The following is a 23,993-nucleotide window of genomic DNA, read 5'->3' as shown; positions in this document are numbered from 1 at the left end:
TCAACTTCATCAATGACCYGGATCAGGGGACAGAGTGCCTCCTCAGCAAGTTTGCTGATGATACCAAGCTGGGAGGAGTGGCTGACACACCTGAAGGCTCTGCTGCCATCCAGAGAGACCTGGACAGGCTGGAGAGTTGGGCAGAGAGGAACCTCATGAGGTTCAGCAAGGGCAAGTGCAGAGTCCGGCACCTAGGGAGAAAAAACCCCATGCACCACTACAGGCTGTGGGCTGAACAGCTCTGCAGAAAAGGACCTGGGAGTGCTGGTGGATGACAGACTGACCATGAGCCAGCAATGTGCCCTTGTGGCCAGGAAGGCCAGTGGTATCCTGGGGGTGCATTAGAAAGAGCGTTGCCAGCAGGTGGAGGGAGGTGACCCTGCCCCTCTACTCAGTCCCAGTGAGGCCTCGAGTACTGTGTCTAGTTCTGGGCTCTCCAGTACAAGAGAGATACGGAGCTACTGGAGAGAGTCCAGTGTAGGGCTGCAAGGATGATTAGGGGACTGGAGCACCTGCCCTATGAGGAACAGCTGTGAGAGCTGGGCCTCTTTAGCCTGGAGAAGAGAAGACTGAGAGGGGATCTTATCAATGTATAGAAATACCTTAAAGAAAGGTGTTAATAGGATGGGGCTGGCCTTCTTCAATGCTGCCAAGCGACAGGACAAGAGGCAACAGGCACAAACTGAAACACAGGAACTTCCGCCTGAATATAAGGAAAAAAAAAAAAAAAAACTTTCTAGTGACAGAGCACTGGAACAGGCTGCCCTGAGAGGCTGTGAAGTCTCCTTCTCTGGAGATATTCAAGGCCTGCCTGGGCACAATCCTGTGCAATGTACTGTGATCCTGCTTGAGCAGGGGTGTAGGTCTAGATGATCTCCAGAGATCCCTTCCAACCTCAACCATTTTGTAATTTTGTGATTCACAGCCATCCTTTTCTCTAGAATTGACTGTATGCCAAGGCAAGAGCACACAGTGGAAAAATCTACAGCATAGATAGTCACTCTTACACCACCTCCTTCAAGATAGTTTGGGGGCAGAGAGGTAGGGACCCACTAGAAAAGGATGCTGAGGACCACAGCAACACAGCCTGACTGGCTTTAACTAGGTGTCATCTCAGAGAGAGGGTATGAGGTAACACCCTTGTAAGAATAATTAAAGCATTTTGCATTCACAAATTTTTACATTTTCATATCATTGACCCCAGGCATGTGATTTAACAGATGGAATGGTTCCTAATGAATGATGTTAGTTCAATCAGCCTAAAAAGCCTGCTTCTCCTAGAACCACTAAAAAGCCCTAATAAAACAGAAAGGAGGAGATGACTACTAGAACTAAAACTGAGTACATTTTTTAAAGCACCTACCAAGATCTAAACTCCAAAAGAAATAACTCTTTTGTCAAAATGCATATGAACAGGCACTGCCAAAACATTCAATCTCCTCCTAAACATGCATCTCAGTGCTAATGTGTGAAAAGCCGTTATCTCTTAATTAGTCTGTTTTCCAAACACAATCATTTTCAAGTATATATTTAAGGCACATTAACAGTATACGATGAAAAAGGACACTGGAATTCTCAGGGCACAGAAGAAAGAAAAAAAAAGTTCAATACCTAATTTTCAAGGTCTCTAAGAGTCAGCATTTCTATAAGCAGATAAAATTTTAACCTCTGTAGAATACAGCAGCTAACCTTAGTGGACTTCTGCAAAATTCAAAATATAAACACTTCACAGCATACATTCAAAAGTATTTTAGCAGTTAGCCCTTCTGCTATGCAAGCATTTTGCTTCTGGCCTAAGCCTTCAAGGCAATTTTACAGACACTGGCAAATAAATTAGAACAGCATATGAGTTCTTAATTTAAAGCTGCCTCTAGAATAGTATTTAAGTCACATACACTCAAAGTGAAAACAGTATTGATTCTTTATTAAAAAAAAAAAAAAAAAGTCAAGCTCGTCCAAACTGGAGACTGCATGTCATTTCTTGCTTTGCAGGTAAGAGTTACAAGAAAGCTCCCTGACCAAGGTAAACCCATACAAAAATATCCAGCCTCATCCTTTACATCAAGTTTTAAACAACTGTATTCCAGCTGAGACTGTATCTATCAAATTGTGTCTAAACGGCCCACAAAAATCCATTTAGTCTTTCACTTGCCAGAACAGCAATAGGGGGTGGCAAACTCATGCCTTCAAGTTTTTAATGGTAATTGATTGATGGGATAAAGAATTACAATGTCTGAGACAGGAAAAGAGAGAAAAACAAAAAGCAGTGTATATTCACAGAAAAAAATGTATCCTTAGAAAAGCAGACAGTGGGGAGGAACCTTTTGCATGCATATCCATATCCTACCACGTTTCCTTCAGAGTCAAGTCACAGCCATACAGTCCCTACAGCCTATTCATTTATTTAAGGAAAGAGGGCAATAAATATGTATTTTTGTCTGCTGATATTCAGTGAAGCAGTTAAGAAAGTGAAAGCCACAGTCAGATCAACTTACTGCAGGCTGGACTTCAGTTGCTACACCCATACAGCCTCACCTGTGCATCCTCCTTGTGCATCACCTAGCATCTCCACAGTTTGAGTTCAAAAAGTTGAGAGGTCTGCCAGCTACTCTCTGCACTCATCCTCACAATAGAAACAGTAGCTGTTACCTCTCCAATGCATCAGTGAGGAAAGCTCCTATGGCTAAGGATGCTAACATGCCCCACAAGTGGCTGACTAGCAGATAATGTGCAGTCTACCGAGGCACATTCAGAAGCACGTCTGAATGGCATGGCAAGCATTCTGTCTCTTTGAAACACAAAGCCTCCTCCCACAACTCTACAGATGTAGCTGTGCTGGCATCCCATTGCATACATGTGGAATAAAACCACAACAGAGCTCACAGTCTACAGTGTGATTAACAGTACTACACTTTGGCCACAACTGCATCTCCCATACCCATCAAGAGATTTAACTGTCATAGCCTCAATAGCATTATCTAGGTAAACCACATAAGCATATATTCAAGCAGTATAGTAATCCATTTTTTGCACCCGTCCTATGCAGAATTAAAATTTCATATATATATATATATATATATATATATATATATATATATATATATATATGAAAATTCACGAATAAGAATGTGTCCAGTAGACAGATTTAAATTGTAGTTCACAGTTGCTCTAACAGCAAGCTAATATCTATAGTGAGATATTGCCTGATGCATTTTGGTCATTAAACAAGGGTCTTGTTTGACTTCTTTCTGCATTCCTTAGCAATCTATTGCTAAAATACTTTATCTGTCTGCCTTTCTGCTGTGGAGTACCACAAGGCTGCAGTGAATCAGTTCTACAGCTTTCCTTCCTAGTTGTTTCAATGCTCTTTACTGATCTAACTTCAACAGTGTTGTGACAACTGCCTTACAAAAACAGATGACAAGACGCTGTGCAGAACGACACGTTGTGCAGAAATGGAAGGAGTGAGATTCGCCTGCAAAGCTGGGAAGCAGTCTGTAAAGCAGGAGTACAAGCCTGAAGGCCTTTCATGCAAAATCCTATGCTCTCCACAGAGCTGGATGCCCAGGGATTCAGTTGTCTACTACTCCTTTGTTTTTCTCCGGGCTGTCATACAAAGGAGTTGAGACTCTTTCATACATTTCCTAAATTTACTTCTTGTCTTGGCAATTCGCCCCTTTCAGGTACCTTAAAACATTTTGATCTAAAGCTTAAAGAAATAGATGTCTATTCAGCTTAACTTAATTAACCATTTACTCATCTACTGTTAAATTTGTTACCCAGACTAAAAAAAACAGAGATTCTAATCCAGAACTTCTCTTGGTTCACTGGTGCCGAATCTTCCTTTGTGATATGGGATTATGAATGCAAAACAATAAATGACCTCATAAGTCACTAGAGTTTATTAGATATACGAACTGCTTTTACTGCACAGATTCTATAGTCGTAATCAGACTTGCCAAACTAGAACGATTCAAACTGTTTTTTTTTCCAAAAAGATAAGAAATAAAGCTTGACCAAGAGCAACTAGAGTTGTAATGTAATTTGTAATGACTGAAGGGTAAAAAATTAGAAATCATTATTTGCTAATTACCAAGTACAGTTGATGACTTATGTTTGAGTTGAGTAGAAACGCTAGTTAAGGCATAAATGCTCCATTAAAAAAAAATTCAGCTTACATCATTAAATTACATATAGATTTAATGATTTCCTCTCAGTCTTCAAAGACACTCTTGTAAAAACCAGGGCCAATATATTTTCATTTAACAGAACACACCTACTCACATATAATCAGGCAGCAGGGAAGGATCAGCACTTCTCTGTTCATAAGCCAGTTAATACAGCAATATATTAATACTGACACATAAAACTTCTTACCCCGGACATAAACATCTAGTCCCAGATGATCATATAGTCTAGTAACTACAGGTGAGATGCATCGATCTAATTAAATCTTTGTCAGCTTTTCATGTCCATAGCTGCACTTCTGGAAACTTGGCACAAGTTTCCAAATAAGCAACTCACATTCACATGGTGTTCTTAGTATGAAAGTATGAGGTCGAGGTTTACCTACAACTGCGGCCAAAAAAATGTCCATTAAGTATATTCTTCATGAATAAGTTTAAAATAAGATTACATTGAATCTCAAGTATAAAAACCTCTGATGAAGAAGTTACATGCAGATTACTTAGAACTCTCTACATTTGTTTTTGTAGAATTATCCTTAACCCTTTGTCACAAGCTTAGAGGAAAAGCTCCAGCAGGTGAATGCGGAAACTCCACAAAGAAAGAATTCTGTTTGTCAATTTTCAGTAGGTCAATAATGCTGTACACCAAAGAAATGAGGAGGAGAGGTTCTTTTTCTGAAAATAGCTAACATTATGCTGGGAGACCTTGGCCTGGGTAATGAATACCAGATGCCTACCTTCGCTGGTAGCTGCATTCTTCTGGGCTTTGGTGGGTGTGTGATCTGTACTTGAACTCACGTCAGATGAGATGCTTGAGCTGCCTTTGCCTGCAAGAAGAGAAAAAGGTGGAGAGGGAGAACATGAGTATTAACAGCGAAGGAAAAAGACCTTCCACATAAAAACCTGGAACAATGCCAGGAAGCCTTAAACTAAGTTTAAAGCTGCTGATGTTCTTTTTCTACACATTGTGGTAGGAGCTAACTGTATTATTTACAACACACTCATCTTTGTGTATTAAGGTTGCAAACAACCTCTTGTGTCACAGGGGCTCTCATAAGTACTTGCTAAGCTCCATCATAAAAGGAAAATTTGCCAATAACAGCATTATAACAACTTTCATAATCATTTTTTTTCATTCAAATATCTCACACAGATCTGGAGAAACAGACACTGACCCTTCTCAGTATGAAGAGTTAATTCAAGACAAATGCCTTAAAGGAGTTGGCTTTTCTATTTCATGTTATAGTCAAGTCAGTGGGTCACATGCAAGGTAACTGTTGTTTCCTACTACACCATAGCACTGCTTGCAGTAATATACCATCCTGAATTTAACATGCTTAACTATTCTTATCTCCAAATAAAAAATAAAAAGTCCTGCTATTCTTTACTTTTCATTTGCTTTTTTTTTTTGGACACTCTGTGTATATCAGTGCCTCCAGAACTATCTGCTGTGTGTCAGACCCACTGTGATCAGCGAGAGAGGAAATACATGCACAAAGAGAGACCAACTCCAACAGGTGCTTCAGGAGAGCTGAGGGGATAAAACAAGAGGTGTCTGCTGGCTTGCAGGAGAGCATCTAAGAATGACTCCTTTCTCTTCCCCTTTCCTCATGCTACTCTATCTCAGTGACTACTAACAGAGATAAACTCTGTTCCACAGTACAAGCCTGATCAACCATCCAACCAGCAATACATGTGATAATTCGAGAGAAAAAGCAACAAATACCACTACATTTTAAGTAGCTATCTATCCCCACAAACACCACTGTTAACATCTCCAATGCCCTGTGAAGCCCTTAAAAGCTATGTTACTTTTTAAACCAAAATTAGACTGTATGCAGAAAGCTAGCTGACACCATGTTTCTGTCACTTGAGTAAACCTATAATCATAGGAATGTTAGCAAGAGACTTTCCTGATCTGTTATTTCAATCATGCATTCCTTGGGGTTCTGGGTTACAGTGTGCCTGGTTTTCATAACATTTACATGTAAGGAGGAGGTCTGCTTTTTAAAGGTGCCACAGCAGAACAAGGATTTAAGTTTTAATGGGAAATGACTGGAGAATGTGCAAACGTAGGTTGCTTCACAACCAAGGTATTGCCACTTAATCTGTCAGCAAACCCTAGAGAATCATTCTCCACAGAATGTTCCTTAAATTAACATGCTCAGGTTTGAAAAATGATGGTGAAGGGAAAGGATATTAAATAGTCCAGAAGGAAGTAAAAAATAAATGGTTAAGGCTAGTAGTTGGGAGGGGTGAAGAAGAAAAGTGCACATTCTGTGATTCACTAACTGTTTTCTACATTGCTTTAAAAAGCTAAACAAGCCCAAGGAGTAGTGTGTCTAGAATACCACTTCAACTTCTCTCATGCTGTGACAGGAGCTGGAGTAATAAGACTATGATCTTTACAGAAATATTGCCCCAAATTAGCCTTCCAGCTAAGGCAACCAGGGTTGTGCTAAAAGAAAGGCAGATTAGAAGAGAGCAGGGCAGACACAAGATGCTAATTCCCAGAAAGAAGACAGAGAATGGGAACACTTCCGACGAGGAAGAAGTTTACATGGTATTGCCACCACCAGCCACTCACCTATAAAGTACTACAAGGTCAAAGACAGAAAACAAGCTTCCAAGGACAAGTGGCACATACCATTGTATCAAAGAAAATCATATGAAGATTAATAGAGAAAAGAAGAACAGAAAACTGATTTCCTCAAAGCAAACAAACAGGATTTCTTCTAAGGCAAGAAAAAAGTCTTTGTAAGGAAGTCAGTAATACCAAAAGAACACAGTTGCCAGATGGGCATCTGTGGCATACGCTCTGTTCTCACAGAGCAAATACTTCGTGCAGTCACATACACTCCCTGTTAACATCATATTACTTACATTTACACTGTGGRCAAAAAAGCCACCAAGAGCACAACAACAATACATTACTATTTGAGGTACAGGCTATCAACACCCTATAATGAGTAATGTATTACTTACAAGAGCATACATTTACCATTACAAGGTCTGTAGCGCCCTTTGACAGCCAGATACTAATCTAGGTATTTTCCATTTATATCTACTTTTAACTTTATGTTCTCACAGGGAGTTAAAGTGTTTTGAACAACTAGAAACTAAGAACAAAAAAAGCCAATYGGTGTATCCAACCAAAAGACTAACCATTTTTCCTGCAATTATACTTCTAGTATTTTATGATACTATTAGGCTCTTAGTGTATAAAGCTCTCAGGCAAGCTTTCTCTATCACTGTCTACCTCGAAATACTCCATTTGAGAGTAAGGGATGATTTTTAGTATATTTTCAGCATCTATTTTAAATACATTAGCAGACACTACTTCTCACTGCTTGTGCACCCTCAGCAAGATTGCAGACAATAYAAAACTGGGAGAAGCGGTTCATACACCAGAAGGATGTGCTACTGTTCACATTAACCTCGACACACTGGAGACATGAGTAGAGAGGAACCTTCAGCAAAGGGAAATGCTAAGTCCTGTACCTGGAAAGGAAAAACCCATGCACCAGTACAGGCTGGCAGCAGCTTGGCAGAGAAGGACACGGGGGTCTGGAGGACAAATTGACCACAGATGAGCAAAGCATGCTTATGGCAAAGGTAGTCAACAGCATCCTGGGTTGCATTAGGTAGAACATTGCSAATAGGCTGAGGGAAGTGATGTTGGTCCACTTCTGGGCTTCTGAGTGCAAAAGAGACATGGACATACTTGAATGAGTCCCAGGTTCCAAGTACAAAAGAGACATAGACATACCTGAACAGGTCCCAGGAAGAGCTATAAAGACGATTAAGGGACTATCACATGAGAAGGAGACTCCACAACCTCTCTGGGCAACCTGGTCCAGCGCTCCATCACTCTCACAGGGAAGAAATTCCCCCTCACGTTCAGGCAGAACTGCCTGTGCTTCAATTTCTGTCCATTGCCTCTTGTCCTGTCACATGGGACAACCRAAAAGAGTTTGTCCCCATCCCCTTGACACCCTCCCTTCAGATATTTATACACATTGCTTTGCAACTGGCTATACCAAGTATGAGCTTCATTTCTTACCTTTAATATTAGTAACTACTAGTAAACTAGTAGGTCTCTATCTGCTTACTACAAACATATATACCCAGAGTCCAGAATTTAACCGCCCGTATCCTGTTCTAGAACTCTTGCTGTTTGCCTAGAGATGCAATCATGTGCTCCTCTAAAAATTTCTCCCAAAGATGCAGCTACTTTCCCTCTCCCTTTTGTTTTCTAGACAGCTATCTTAAGCTCTCCAACACACAGATCTGCAGGCAGCTGGACTRGTAACAAATAACAGCAAAAGTAGTAGCCTCTATGATCCATAACTAACATACACTAAGTTGAACCTCCAAAACTAAACAAAAACGAAAGACACTAAGCCTATCATCCAGAATTCACCATCCCAAAACAAGATCAAGAACAGCCTGTAAACAGAGGGAATGTTTCAGAAAAARTTATTCCGCAGAAATCCAGTGCTAGATAATACACTATCCAGTCCCAAATTCAGAAGATACACCACTCCAGAGAAGCTCTTTGTCATACCATGCGATGCTCAAATACTCCTTTTGGGAAGCAAGCTGCAAGGAGAAGGAAAAAGGCATATTATGATCCAGATATACTGGATCATATATATACTGCCAGGCATGCAGTAAGTGGCTTGAATTCCCAGGTCTCGCACATTCACCCAAGCCCATGTGAAGTAGGGTCCTTCTGCAGCACTTTTATCAATGTTGTCTGTCTAACATGTCATGTAAATTCAAAGCTTGATGATTTCTCCAAAACCACAGAAATATTTGGAATGCAGCAAAACACTAGTCTTTAGAGATCAGCTCACCTATTCAACTTAAAAGATGTCTGGAGAAAGTCATAGCAAGTAAATATAACCTGGCAGGGGTTTTATCAAAATGACAACTGGAAGGACAAAAAAAAGAGGGTAATGGGCCAGAGATTAAAGTAGTAATAATCATATTTAATTCTCAGCTTAGCTTACRTGACTCTTCATAATACAAATTAGAGGTCTGCCAAATATTTCCCTAGCATGACTTGAGATGGTCTTAAGTTTACATTCACAGTTTTTGCTTCTGAAGCCAGAAATCACAACCCATAAGAAAGYGAACTGCACTGCAATAGGTAGACATGGTGTTAGAAAGCAGTTTTCACAAAGTACAACACAATTTGTTACAGGAGTGAGGACACCATGAACTTTACCACACCTTGGGGGGGGGGAGGAGGGGGGAGGAAGCTTTCCCCACACAAAACAAAACTTCACAATTGCAATTCAAATCAGGTCTCTGACCTGCTTCTGAAGCAGGAACAGTATGGACAGTTTTTTCCATTCACTAGTGCCAAAGCCCTACCATAGTCACAGCAACAGGATTCCAGCCATCCAGCCTAGTATCCTGTTTTCTACACATTTGATTTTGATCTTGTTGGAAAGAAAATTAGAGTATGGCATGCACACCGCAATACTTTCCCTGACCACTCTCTCAGCCTCCATTTTGTAGCACAAGGAATTTCTTTAGTCATAGATGATGCCTTTGTGCTTAATAATTTGATTAAGTCTACYTGGGACCTTTCTGAATCACAACTAAAAATAATCTCCATTTTCTTTTTATCACAGATAGTTATATTGATGAGAACATTAGGAAAATTGAAGCTCTAAGAACTTTTCTAAAATTTATCAGAACAGAATAACCACACATGATAAGATACTATAGATTATGCAATGAAATATCACCAGAAGACTTGGTTGTTCTCACTCTATACTCCAGCACTGTTGGAAAAAACAAGAGTTTTTTTCCAGTTGCTTGTATAAATAGTTACAGCTTTTTGTTTCCAACTATATATTAATTAGAGCAACAACTTTCCAAATACCTCACTCAATGGATACAGGACCACTTAAAAACTTGCAGGACAGAAATAAAACCAACATGCACCAAAATGTCAAAAGAGGAAGGATTTCATCAACACTGGAAAGAAAACAGCTTGAATTGATGAAAAACTTTGGATTCAGTCAATCACACACCACACTATAAAGGGCCAAGGACATCAGAAGTCCTTCAGGACAGAGGCAATGCAATTTAAACTGATATAGGAAAGCATAACCTATAACCGCAAAAATTTGGAGAGAAACAGGAATTTTCAAAAGCACACATGCAAAGTCTGTCCTAATCCCGAGGGTGTTTCAGTTGGCAGTATTATTGTCATCTTTTCTATCATCTTGGCATTTTGCTTCTTGTTACTTCACATGCAGCTATAACACAACCAGGGGCTGAGAGAAATACACGATCTGCTATCAGGCACCTGAAGCTCACTGGCCTTTGGGACAGGTAAGAGTGTGTTCTGGTAGTAYGGGCCCCTTCCACTCTGCTCTGGATTTTTCTGCAACACATTTGCTCCTAAATTCTGAGGAGTTTCTTCTTGTGCTGTGTCTTAAATGTACTAAGATCATATAAACAGCCTGACTTCTTAGGTGCCTCCCCGGCAAAAAACATCAGTGTAATTCTTGACATGGAGTTTTCACCCAATGGCACGTTGGCCTTCAGAAGAAATTACCCCAGGAGTTAAAGGCAGAGTAGGGCCAAATCCACCGTTTGCCATGCCAAAGGGAAACATTCATCAAAATACTAAGATGGAAATAAAACATAACAATCCAGAACAAATAGCAAAAGGAAACAAAGTCCACAAAAATTAGATTTTTGAATTGTCCAAAATCATTATATTGCAATGTCTTAGGTGTAAGAGTGTCTGACAAATTTGTTTAGTAAATAAGTCAATCCTTATATGCATGATATTAATCATAAATTTAACTTCCTAACATGAAAAGACATATAGAATCATAGAATCAGTAAGGTCGGAAGGGACCTCYGGAGATCATCTAGTCCAACCACCCTGCTCAGCAGGGTCACCTACAGCATGTTAGACAGGGTTGCATCCAGGCGGCCCRTGAACATCTCCAGAGAAGCAGACTCCACAACCTCTCTGGGCAACCTGCTCCAGTGCTCCACCACTCTCACAGGGAAGAAATTCCCCTTCACGTGCAGGCGGAACTTCCTGTGCTTCAATTTCTGTCCATTGCCTCTTGTCCTGTCACATGGTGCAACCGAAAAGAGTTTGTCCTTGTCCCCTTGACACCCTCCCTTCAAGTACTTGTACACATATACATTGCTTTTCTGCTAGATAACAACTTTTTTTTAAAAAAAATGCACTTAAATATACTTTCAGACTAGGAGTTTGGCAGTTTAATTATGAAATCAAATGTATGCCCAGTACATCAATAAGGCACACAGGAGGGGGAAAAAAAAAATACACAAAAAAAGCTTCAGAAGTCATGCAAGACGAAAACTTCTCTATCTCTTGTTTTTATGACACACACATACTGGTCCAGGTCTCCAAACTCTCAAATGTATCTCTGTGCAAGCTGCTCCTCCACAAGACAGCAAACTCCAAGCCCTTAGTTCTAAGTATTCCCACAGAAATCAACAGCCTACTGTGACACTTTTTCAGGATATATGGCAGCCTTTGAAGACTCAATGTATCAATTCATTTTTCCAAAGTAAAAGCAGAGCTCAACTACACATTTTGGACATTCATCTGCATTTCTGCCAAAGGAAACCATATACCATAAAACTAGCTCATTCCTATTTGTTAACTCTTAACTATTGAGCAGACTATCACTAATTTAACGTTTAAGTCACCTGCAAGCTTTATCATTCACTAGATTGCCTTCAGGATGGGCTAAATGCTAATATTTACAAATCCCTGCTGTAATTCAGCCATACAACCTTGCAAGTAGGGTCTTGAAGAGATTTTTTTAAATCAGGTTAGAATAATACACACAGACAACAGCTTTCATTCCACTCAATGTTTGTCAGGATGTGGTAACCAAACAAGGTGACTGCAGACTCCAGCTCCAAGGAAAGGAAATAAACTTTAAGAAATTCTGTCCTGAAGTGCCAACACTACCAAATATCTGCAAACTCCTCAATCTTCAGTCTGTTTCCTGTGAAACACTTAGCTTAAGAGTGCAATCTCTACAAGCATTTACATTTTTAATCGTAATTCCAACTTCCAGGATTGTTTCATTTGGCTGTGAAATTTTGGCTTAAGCTGGCTATGAGATAGTATACTTAGTTCTATAGCATTTTTGTAAATTTTAAGCTAAATTTCAAGTCAAGACACATAGCCCAGTTCTGACTTTTGCTATTCTTCCAATCACTGTCCTTCTTGCCTTTTCTAGCACCACAGTATGTCACAAAATCAGGTACAAATCCAAACAGAAGCAACATTACTGCAGATGAATGCAAAAGATACTCAGAAGAGACAGACAAATCTATATTGTCATGTACTGGAGGTTCACAGAATAAAACCCAGGGATCTAGTCGGCAAGATAAGAGCCAAATGGTTACATCCTACTCTGCCAATACGACATGGGAAGAAAGACAGCAAATAGCTTAATTACTGTAGCTTCCACATCTGTAAAAAAGAATTAGAAAGGGGTTGCTTACAGAGATCAAAGTAGAAACACCTAATAATCTGTCTATTTTCAGTTGAGGAGTTCAGGACTCTGTGTCTAAACAAGTAAACAGGTTTCAATCTCAGAAAACAGTAAGCATTCTTCAGTTGCACAGAAAGAACTTCCACTGAGGTTAAATTACTTAGCAGCTAAAATCTTCCATATACTAAAGCATCTCTTGAACGGACTCAGTCACCTTACTCATCTTCAATACCCATTAGCAATTAAAGAACTGTTTCAGATGAGATATTGCATATAGTCAAAAGATGACATCCCATACACCAGGGTTTCTATAGCCAATTTTTTTCCCAAATCAGAATAAGAAAAACTGCTTTTCAAATTCATTGAATTCTTGTACGAACAAGTCCAAGTAYGCTTATTCTCTGTTTCCCCGTGCACTTGGCAAGCCTTCCTTGATCAAGTTGGTGTACAGTTAGCTTTCCGGTCAATGCACAACAGCATCCTGCTAGCAGCACTCTGCCTATTTTGTCCAACCTTTTCTGGAGTTTCCCATCTAAAAGACATGCTGAAATAGGCAACAAGGCAAAGGATCTGAAGCACCAATAAAATGCAAATTGCTCTTGAYGGCTAGCCAACCAAGCAGTAGTTACCGATTGCCCAACATAAAACATTCTTAAAGAGCATARAAACAAGAACACATGAATAAGACAATACTTATCTGAACACAGAAGAGCAAATCCTTGAATACAGTCTCTTGTTATTGTCTTTCATTAACCAACGCTACARCAAGATTCAATAAATCACTTGCAAGGTGAAGCTGTAATACCAATGACAATAAGGCCTGATTTTAGTCTGACAAATATGACTGCATAAATTCTGTAGCTAGTAAGACAGTGTTTTATTCACTACACTATAACAAGCTTGAAAATGTATGTAAAATGCACATGACAAAATGAACTTTTCAGAACTGCCTAGTAGCAGAGTGATGTTTATTGTCACCATGCTAACCTGTTCAGCAAGGCTGGGTGAAAAAAACGTAAAATCCAACTAAGGTTTTTATTTTTTATTATTATTTTTTTTTTAAGTAGAAACTGTTAATTAGCTCTGGTAGAGACTACCTGCTGTGGCTTGATGGGAATCTGTTTAATCTGTAGTGGTAAAACCTTGCACGTTGCTGCTAAATTACTAAGATTTCAGCATGGTTTGAAAACTGAAATTCTTCTAGCAGCCTCATTTCATATCTAACGATTTAAAAAAGGGGAGGCAGGACACATGCTTTCAGTTCTCAAGTACCCAGTCTCAGTAGTGTGCCTTTGCTTCCCCCACCTAACAGTTGATGATATTGACCCCTTTTCTAAGGAGTTTCAACACTACTGACAAGACTTGTTAACCAAAAACTGCTTAATGGGACTAAAACCACCTTCATCATTTTGAAGATAATAGGTCTCCTTCCTTATAATAGTATTTCTCAACACAGATTGATAAATAACAAATATTATTGTTTATTCTCTTCCCCCCCTCCAACAAAGAAGTAATAACGCATTATAAACTATTCTGGTACAAGGCTTCTCTTTGAAGCCTAAGCAGTCTTGCTTGCCAGAAAGCAACACAAATTTGCAGCCAAACTTTGCACCCAACTCCAAGCCTTAAGCTCTAGTTTTTCAACACTAGTAAGCACCCATAAACAATTTAGTCTATAAGTCTAGACTTAGTCTATTCCTTCAAGAAATGCTGCCTGAGTAGAAAAGAATACAAATAAGTTTATGGACTTCAAGTGAGAAAACAGGATTAGGTATCTATAACATCGCTTTTTAGTTACCAAAGCAGCCATGTAAATAGAAGTAACAGGACTAGTACTTCTCATGACTAAGTCTTAAACTACAACTCAAAAGCTCACCTTCCACTGAGATGGCTTAGCCTATACTCTAAAAGCTGGTCCTACCATGTGGCCTTCAACTGAACCCCAGAAGCAACAGAGAAATGAACTTCATCCTTCTTCCCAATCACAAGATTTGCAAAATTATTAAATTTGGGGCTTTTCTTGACAATTTGTGTTCTAGCCACCAGCAACTTTTGAAAAGTACTTACTCAAAATATGCCATTCTGAAGTTAGGTTAGAAAGAAAACTTCCTTAGTACACACCTTTCTAACTCCACCTCCCTAAACTTAACTCTTAATTCAATTAACCAGCCAAATTAACTACTAAACCAATAAACCAATACAAGAAATTTTAATTTATGTGATTGAATCAGAACTATTTTTTTTGTTTTTGTTTTGTTTTACACCATCTCTGAGAATGTTACTTCATTGCCAGAGTCTCCCTCCACTAATGGAGGCTTCAGATTCCACCCTCCTCCCCCCTATCAAGCTCCAATGAAATTTAAATAAAATGTTAGCTTTTTATATTCTGAAAAGGCAACGGCTATTCAGCTCAGTGCCAAACTGGCACAGCCTTCATTTGCACAATGCCACAAGCAGCATTCCCGTGGGCGGAGGCAGTCTGAACGGATAAATGCCAATAAAGATTCTTAAAGCCATTGCAGAGCCTACTGTTACACTGGAATGCATCAGGCATTCAGCACAGGTTTGAATTTYGTTTCATAGTGACATATTGTTCAGAAACCTACAGCAGAAAACACTACTGATATGTTCATATTCCACAATAAAATGATCAGTATTTAAAACTTGTATTTAGATTTTTTTAAAAAATTTTAAACAAATAGTCTCACCACTTGGACAAACACGTGATTTTTAAACTTTTAATCTTACTGCTCATTTCACCTAAAGCACAAAAGCTATGAGATTCTCAGTTATAACTTTCATCTGCTTACTGGAACTCTATCTAGTGCACACACTATGGTCCTGGAATCTAATATGAATGTAAGCTTTGAACAGACTTGACTTTCCTTTTAGCTACAGTAGAAGCTGGGGGAGCTATTGCAGATCGAGTGTGGAATCCGTAGCCAAAAAAAAAAAAAAAAAACAATATGCACACAGCATCTGAAGATTAATCACCCAGTAGGTGTTGTTTCAGTTAAATACTATACATAGTTTCTGAAGGTGGTATTCAGTATCAGAGACAGAGCTGCAAAAATGTTTCAGAACTGTAGTCTACTCCAAAGAGCCACCATCTTCTACAGCTGACTATCTTGATGATCCAGCTCCTGCCACTTTGTCCTCCACATGCGCCCCCTATACATTATCTCAATTTTTATGGAAAGGATATCATTGCTATTTGTTGAACTTGGCTTGTTCAGCTTACTGGTAACAGTAAGCAGAGAAGAGCACTAAATAAGCAGCAATGAAAGGCTAGAACAGATTGAAAAGTGGCAGATAGCAAGGTGTTGCAGCTTGCAGCATGCTGTTATCCTCTTCAGAAAAAATAACTTTCATCCTTAGTTACTCTGAGGGCAGTTGAAACAGCAATTATGGTTTAAAACACTTTTTAATTAAAAAAGTAAGGTGCATATTGCTGCTGCATGAATGGGCACACTACACTCAGAAGTGGCTGTGAGCTTTCCACTATCAGTGGCCTAGATCCTTGTGAAAATGGATTTTAACAGCCTCCTTATCACAGACATTCTCAAAAGTTCAGTCTCACCACCTTAGCTTAGTCTTTCACTTCCAGTTTCCTTTTGAGGTCCAGATCTTCTGTTTACAGCTTTTATATAAAACACTGTCAGCCTCACAGGTCAAGCTTTAACCAGCACTTAAAGATGTAACTATGCAGGGAATGCAAAGCTTTTTTTGAATACAGTGTTTGATCCCTAGTCATGCCCATCTCTACCCAAAACAGACTAAAAGTCAGTCATCCAGGCAATCTGGCTGCACAGCTCCACTCCCTCCTGAGGACTGGACCCAAAGCAAGCCATGGTCCCAGCCCAGTTTCCAGCTCCTCCCCTCTTTTCAACAGCTGACTCTGCAAGCTACACCTCTCCTACTGAAATTCTCCTACCACATCCTATCATCTGCTAACTTAGGGAGACCTGTCCCTGGCTGGTTAAGCCTTCACTGCTCCCTGCTCTTTGCTTTGCTAGTAGTCTCAGTTCTCAGAGTACCTGGTTTACAGGGGAAAACTTGAGAAAGGTCCAGAAGTGAACGCAAATTCTCCAGCTTACAAAGCGCAGCAGCAGCACAGTACACAGAAGCAGTTTGTCTGACATCTGTGAAGCTTGACTCAAATCTAGATTTTCACAGAAGCCTTTCCACCCAAATATGCTAGTCCGCATGTGCTTAAGCAAGGTAACAGATCTCTGCACACTTCTCTGTGATATGAGAACTCCCACAACCTGCTTGGGTTCTTGTCACCTGAAACCTAACACAGTCCACATACTGAGCTGAAAGTTGCCACTTACGGTGTTTTGCTTTTCTGGTCTGATACTAAATTGCATGACTAGATTATAGTACAGATTGCTGACATAACAGAAAACAACTCCTTTTTCTTCTAGGTTCATTCTAAGCTGGATCAGCAAATTAAGCAGATACTTCCCGTAACTGCATGGCTGTATGCATCAGGTATGATGAAAGTAGAAGTAACCGTTGGCTGAAGGTTGCTGCTGTGCTGGCAGTTGGAAAACAGCTCTTCTGGCATAGTACATATTAGCACCATACAATAAATAAGTTTAAAATGACCTCGTTATTAATTTTCAGTTTCAGTGTTGACAGTGGATTGTCAGTCAACAGTAACAGGATGAGAAAGCAAAATATCTTTATCAAGACAGTGTAGAAACAAAGAGTGTAGGTATAAGTGACTGCTGTAAAAACACAACATGAAAGTCTCTCACATTACAATACAGACATGACCACCTAAGACCACTTCAAGGGAATTTGACATGGAGGGGAGAAAAGAAAACAAAAAGAAAAAACACAAGCATCACTTCACTGCTTTAGATGAGCAAATCACCTTTTACCTTCTCTGCACTGCTGGATATAGGGAAGAAGGTAAGGGAAAAAGGAAGTGGTTGACTTGAGATTTCAAGTAAAAGTAGACCTTGAAAGACCATGAGATTATGAAAACTAAATAAAACAGGCTTGTAAAAAGAAAAGGTGTACATATAGTAGAATCTTAATCAGGGTGCTTGAGAAGGATCTCTACATTTTTCTACTGACAGTCAAGTCTATCAAATCTAGAAGTCACATATTTGTGGGTTTAGAAACCAGCTCATCACCACCAAAACTGAAATAAAACCAGTTAAGTCTGAAAGAAGCAGCATTTACAATTGCTAATTGAATCAAACTTTAAGGCTTCACACCATACATTGGAGGGTCAACTCTGAATTCCTACAGAGAAGGTAGAGGAAAAAGGAGGAAATGTAAAGGAGCTGGAATTGCACTAACCACATCTGGCAATGTTAGCAAGCAATGCAAAAAGATCAGCCCCACTTGATTTTCTTTTTGTTTCAAGCATACATATTTGCTCAATGATGTATCCAGCATCAGTTGTAAATCTAKCAAATATTTTGCAAGTTGCCAGCAATGTGAAGCTGTGTCATAAGAGATTATTTGATTACAATGGAAACAAAYTCATTCTTCCTATTCAAAATTCTCTTTGTAGTTTCAGTTGCATAACTTAATCATCTTCTGGTCTTAACTCTGTCCAGAGCCTGTGCATATGAAGCAGCTGCACAGTTTGCTGCTGCAGTCACTACATACATATTAGACAAATATGGGAATAAAACGATCTTCAAACACCAGACAGGTCCCCAAAACACAAGCAGGACAGTAATTCTCCACAGAACAATTAAGATTGTAAAAGCCAGTTGAGCTTTTTTGTTTCTGCCACAGTGTTATCAATGTATGAGCTGTCCTCCAATCAGCCTGCCTTTCAGAGAACATGGTATGGCACACGAGATCTCAGAAAAGTTAAATATAGATGCATCAGCCACAAGATGTTAGMATTTCTTGCTATATTTTAAGCATAGCATACTCTAAGGTATCACAATAGATTAGCAATAAAAAACACAAAGGTCTTTGTAGCTTCCTCTAATACCTACAGGGGACTCTATTGTAACTCACACACACCTTAAGTGGATGAAGGACACCTTAAGGCAAAACGATGGTGTTTAATAGCTAGCCAGTTGATTAATCTGCAGTTCAATTCTGTCCACTTATATTTTTCCATTTTCACTTGTGAAAGTCACATAGATTTTGGTTATGGTTTCAGGATTAAAGAAAAATGCCCTCTGAAGAACATCTCTGAAACTCAGATAAAATTGAATAATTCTCTAAAAATTTCAGTGACAGTGCTTTCAAAAATGTTTTATCTAGTATCTTTGTGAAACAACATTCTTCAGTCCTCTTTCTCACCGCGTGGAGAAGAAGCAATGCTAACATGTAGATAACAGATCCACACTTTTAAAATGCAATTCATAAAAAGAGCACTTGAGCTAGGGTRCAGCTGCATTAGAACTCAAGTGCACAGGAGTAACAGGGCAGTAACTAATAGCCAGACTCAAGACAAGCAGCTGGGTGAAGGCCAGCAGCAACTACTTAACTTTAATTTGCTGCAGCCTGAGTAGCTCACACAATTCTTCTCTAACTAGCTTAGACTTCATAAGGTTAAGATAAGCACAGACAAGATAATGAGAAGTAGATTAAGTCCAAATAAATGGCAAGAACTACGGTAGAATGGAAGAACCAGTTAGCTCAAAATACTCTGGAAGAAAGGGGAAAAGAAACCCACACTAGGAGAAAGTAATTACTGTCAAGTCCCTGACAGCGCGCCCTCCCCTCCCCCCAATACGAAGGTGATGATACTATTCAAACCTAACACAAATTATTCATAGCTGTCAGAATATATCGTCCAGAACCAACAATATGTAATTCCAGTGCCAGATTCTCTGCCAGATGTCCTGGTAACTTGCAATATTCATTTATTAAYGCAAGTTTATTCCTCTGATCCAACTCACCAGAAGGAAGAGGAGGGGAGGACATAACACTTGCATTAATACCCATCATTGGATTGCAGATCTTCACCACCCTTACTACAACGGCACCCCAAAATGCTCAGAGAATCTCAGTAATCATTTCTGCTTCTTGATACTACTTTAACACATACATTTGAATTGAGTAGTTCTGATAAAAACTAAAGTCATACTCAAAATAAATGAGAAAATATTTTCTAAAAAGCTCTAATAAAAAGTTGATAAACTATGTAGCAAGTAAAAATTATGTAGTAGTAAAAATTATTGCAGGTTCAGAGTGAGCATATGAAATGGTAGTAATATTGATAGTGGGCATTTAAAATGGCAAATATAACAGCAGTGATAAAAGAAGAGATAGCTCATTATGAAGTGCTGTGAAAATCAAGGGGTTTTGTGTCATGGAAATGAAACCATAAATCCAAATTGGGCTGTCAAGTATAGACTATTGTCTTAAAGGTAGGTTAATGGGAAACACAGGCCAAACTGTGGTCACTAGGTTAACRTCTAGACACACTATCTACACGCTCCTTCTGGTTCTTTCCTTGCACGAACTTCCACTTAGTTATTCATGTTAATGTTTTTGGCTTCACCCTGAAATCAGCTACATTATGTGGCACATCTGTGTAGGGCAGCAAAATTAAGGGAGATTGTCCAGTCAGCTCCAGTAAAGCATCAACATCTCATTCCTAGGAGCTTCGAAGGATGTTGACTTGATGAACCGAACAAAGCAGACTTCAGAACAGCAGCTTTTACGGCAGGCCTGCGAAGCCAAAGTATCCACATATGCATTAACTGCTTTTGTCACTAGACAAGAACACACACACACACAAAACCCAAAACAAAAGAAAAAACCCACCACTTCATTTTCTCTTCATTTTCCAGGTCCTTCTGGCTCCCTGGTTATTCTCGTTTTGCTGAAAGCATTCATCACTGGTAACTCCATTCCACAAGGAGCTACTCTACTTCTTGAACAAAAATTGTCCAGCAATACACAGTCTTAAAGTGATTTTCAGGTGCTGATTAAAGATTTCTGACTATTTAGCTATTTGGAACTTATTCTGCATCYTCCTGTATCTGCACCCACCTGTTTGCTGATTTCTAGGGACTAAGTTTACCAACATAATCATGAATTTTACAGGTTCTTGCTAGAGATCAGAGCAAGTCAGGACTTTTGTATGCAAAAGTAGATCATGGGGCAGAGAATTTAATTTCCAGAACATAACAGGACATAACCACAGTTGTGCATTTCCTCCTGCTCCCTCCTCTCAGAAAAAAGAGTCTTGTCTAGTGCCATTTTACACCTGTCATACCAAAGCACTTCCTTCATTAGTAAGCATCTACTTTTGTATTTGTAGGTAATAGCAATCTGCATTTAATTTCCAGGGAAGCATATAGTTTACACGAGCCAGAGGGAAACACCTGCATTTCTCTAGTCTTGCACACTCATAACTGCACATCAGATCAAAACATAGCTGATGTCAAAGAGACCCAGGTGCAGGAAGCCTACTCCAGCGTTCATTTCCACAATATCCTTTTAAAAGGACTGCKTATCCTTTGATAAATACTCTTAGGAGAGCTGCTAACTGCTCATATGATTATTTTTCTGATGTATGTTTTGACTAAATGACACTATAAAATCACAGTCTGAGAAATGCTGAGTGCCATGCCAAGAACCTGACTTACTCCCCTTAAAATGTAGTCTTCAGAAAAACATCTGTACTATGGCAACAAATACTTCTGATCYCCACTGTCGCACCACTAGTTGGAAAAAGCCATACTGCTTGCCCACCCTAGTCAGAAGTTTTGTTGGTCTATCTCATTCACCATCATGCTATTCAGTGCTACGTTYGGTGAAAAGTCCAAGAGCTAAACCACAGCTCCAACCCAGAAGTGGCCTTCAGAACATTTCAAGATACTCTTCTACCAGTTAGTACTGAGTGCAAAATACAGTTTAAAAGCACAAAATACTTCATTTATATTGAAATAATTCCTAGTGGGGTATGTATGACTATTGACATACAAGCGCACATTTAGTAAAACTGATTTCTCTCAAACCACAAGACACCCTAAGCTAACATTGAAACAGCAAATTCTCATTTAAACATTTTCTAAGGATTTCCTTAGGTACTCCTTAACTTCTTTAAAGGAAACCTCCAGAGCTAGTATTTTTTCTAAACATGGGTACAAGTGCCACAGAGCAGCAGGAAGACCACCACAGTCCTCCACCAGACTGGAATGATCAAGCCCACCAGGGAGTCCAGCCCTGTAAACAGAACTGATTGTTGTGGTGGAGGAGCTGTTTGGTTTCAGTGGAACAACAGGTAGGATGGGCATAATATGCTGTGAATGAGTCTGAGTTAAATGTACTAGCTCTATTTTGTGTGGTCAGATCCCAGATCCCAGTGCCCACAGCGGTTTGTCTTACTGCCACCCTCATTTCAGCTATCATCCCAGCTGTGCTGCTGGGGCAAGCAAGACTTACATCTCCAACGCACGATTGTACACTACATGCCTCAGTGCAGAATCCATATGTTAGCTTAAACCAACTCCAGGGACGTTTAATTTAAGCAAGCTGATTTCTCCCCTGCAGCAAGTGACAGCTGGGYGCACAACTTAAATACGCTACCAGAGGATCTGAGAGAAGGCAGGAATACTTGCAACTACCACAAGTGTTTTCAAATTGACTTTGTTAAAGGCAACAGCAAACTTACTAGATGTTACTTGCTCAAAGCATCAGCAGTCACAGTGTGTAGGGAAAGAAAGGTGAAGAGGAGAATTCAAGAGAAACTTATTTTGTCTACATTAGAAAGCTAGTTAGGATGTATGTAAAATGAAGTTGAGTAGCATAGATAAAATAAGTTGGTTTTTTTTAAACACTATACTAGCAATGTGGAACAGATGTTCCTACTACTGGAATGATCACACTAAACCTCTGAAATAAATCAAAATCTACCAAAAGGAAGTGGCTTTAGGAAAAAAAAAAAAAAAAATCACTGAAAAGTGTTTTAACCAGTAAAAAAAAAATACTATTGTTTCTTTTCTAGAGAATTTCTTGCTGTGACAGTTTTACTAGATACAGAGCAGGAAGAAACTAGCATTGCAGATCTAATAATTCATAGTTAAATCAAAAGAAAAAAAATGCTATTTGAACATTCATGCCAATTTGAAGACTCAGTGAAGAACTTTGTGTATGTATATATACGCATTTAATATATACACATGTGTATATATATGTGCACACAAACACACCACAAATGTAATAGCATTTCCATTAAGATCACTTTGAAAACTGAAGGTTTGCAGGATAACAATTGCACCAGTTTTACTTTGTTGAAATTCATTATTTGTATTTCAAATGTTAGTGAATATTTCACAGCAAGCTTTCTCTTATGCTATTACTTTTTAATATGCACTGCTCCTTGTCTTTTGCCTCTAATACAGCACACACTGTTGAAGTGAAAACAGTTTGATTTTAGCCATAGTAGTAAAATCCACCTTTAGAAAGCACCACCATAAAATTTAAAGCTGCACAGAAAGATATCAATTAATCATAAAAGTATCTTTGATAAGTCATTCATAAGTCATTGAATACAAGAGAGTTGCCTCACAGCAACTATTAGTAGAAAGGTTTTCGGGAGGGGGAGGGGGGGGGGAAGATTCCATAATGTAAAGCTTGAGCTGTCACCAAGGTGAGCTTTTGCTAGGCAAGAAATCTGAAAGGTTAAGTCTTGGCCCAAGGATGCATTATCCTACCCCACTGGCACACAACAGTGCAGAAAACCCTCCTTAAGCTTTCTGGCAGTCTCCATTTCCAAAATAGCATTCATGTACCACACCACTGATACAAAACATCTTAAGATAAGAACTAGCACTACAAGCATTGGTCCCTAATGAAGTCAATACCATGGACACTATCTCCAAGCTTCACCACACAAAATAGAGCCAGTACATTTAACTCAGACTCATTCACAGCATATTATGCCCATCCTACCTGTTGTTCCACCAAAACGAAACAGCTCTTCCACCACAACAATCCATTCTGTTCGCAGGGCAGTCAATTCCCCAAGATGCTCCTCAAGTTCATGAAATCTCTGCAAAGCTACCTCCTGCTTCAAGGCTCAGGTGATGTTCTCCTTTGCTTAACTAGTCTGCCCGTAGATAGGCCTGTATCTCTGACACCAACCAATATTAAATACTCTTTGTCTCAGTTCGCCTCCCTATACCCATTTAACTCCTTCCGCACTTAGGGCGACAAGCTCTGGAGGACTAGAGTTTTATTCTACTGCTGCAGTCCAGCTGCAGAAGCAACCACCTTACCAACGTTCCAGTTTTGAAAGAGTCTGAGGACAGCTTTTCTACTTTTTCCTTTTACTGTTGAGGGC

General features: G+C 39.4%; 1 protein-coding gene across 3 annotated transcripts in view; it reads right to left on the bottom strand.

Annotated features, from left to right (window-relative positions):
* The window catches only part of FBXL7 (F-box and leucine rich repeat protein 7), a 130,456-nt gene that overhangs the window by 80,089 nt on the left and 26,374 nt on the right, over positions 1 to 23,993 (bottom strand). For 2 of the 3 annotated variants that reach the window (XR_014896711.1, XM_085311992.1), the window contains exon 2: positions 4,925 to 5,014. Coding sequence is in view for 1 of the 3 variants with exons in the window: in XM_085311992.1 (XP_085168118.1) it covers positions 4,925 to 5,014 (90 nt within the window). In the remaining 2 variants the exon portion in view is untranslated. Of the gene's footprint in view, positions 1 to 628; positions 704 to 4,924; positions 5,015 to 23,993 lie in introns of those variants that run through there. The other variant, XR_014896710.1, reaches the window with a different exon arrangement.

This window comes from Rhea americana, unplaced genomic scaffold (assembly GCF_003343005.1).
Source record: "Rhea americana isolate MKP2758 unplaced genomic scaffold, rheAme1 scaffold_353, whole genome shotgun sequence".
NCBI lineage: Eukaryota > Metazoa > Chordata > Aves > Rheiformes > Rheidae > Rhea > Rhea americana.
Note: the sequence above shows the minus strand (reverse complement) of the source record. Positions and strands in the feature narration are given on the sequence as shown.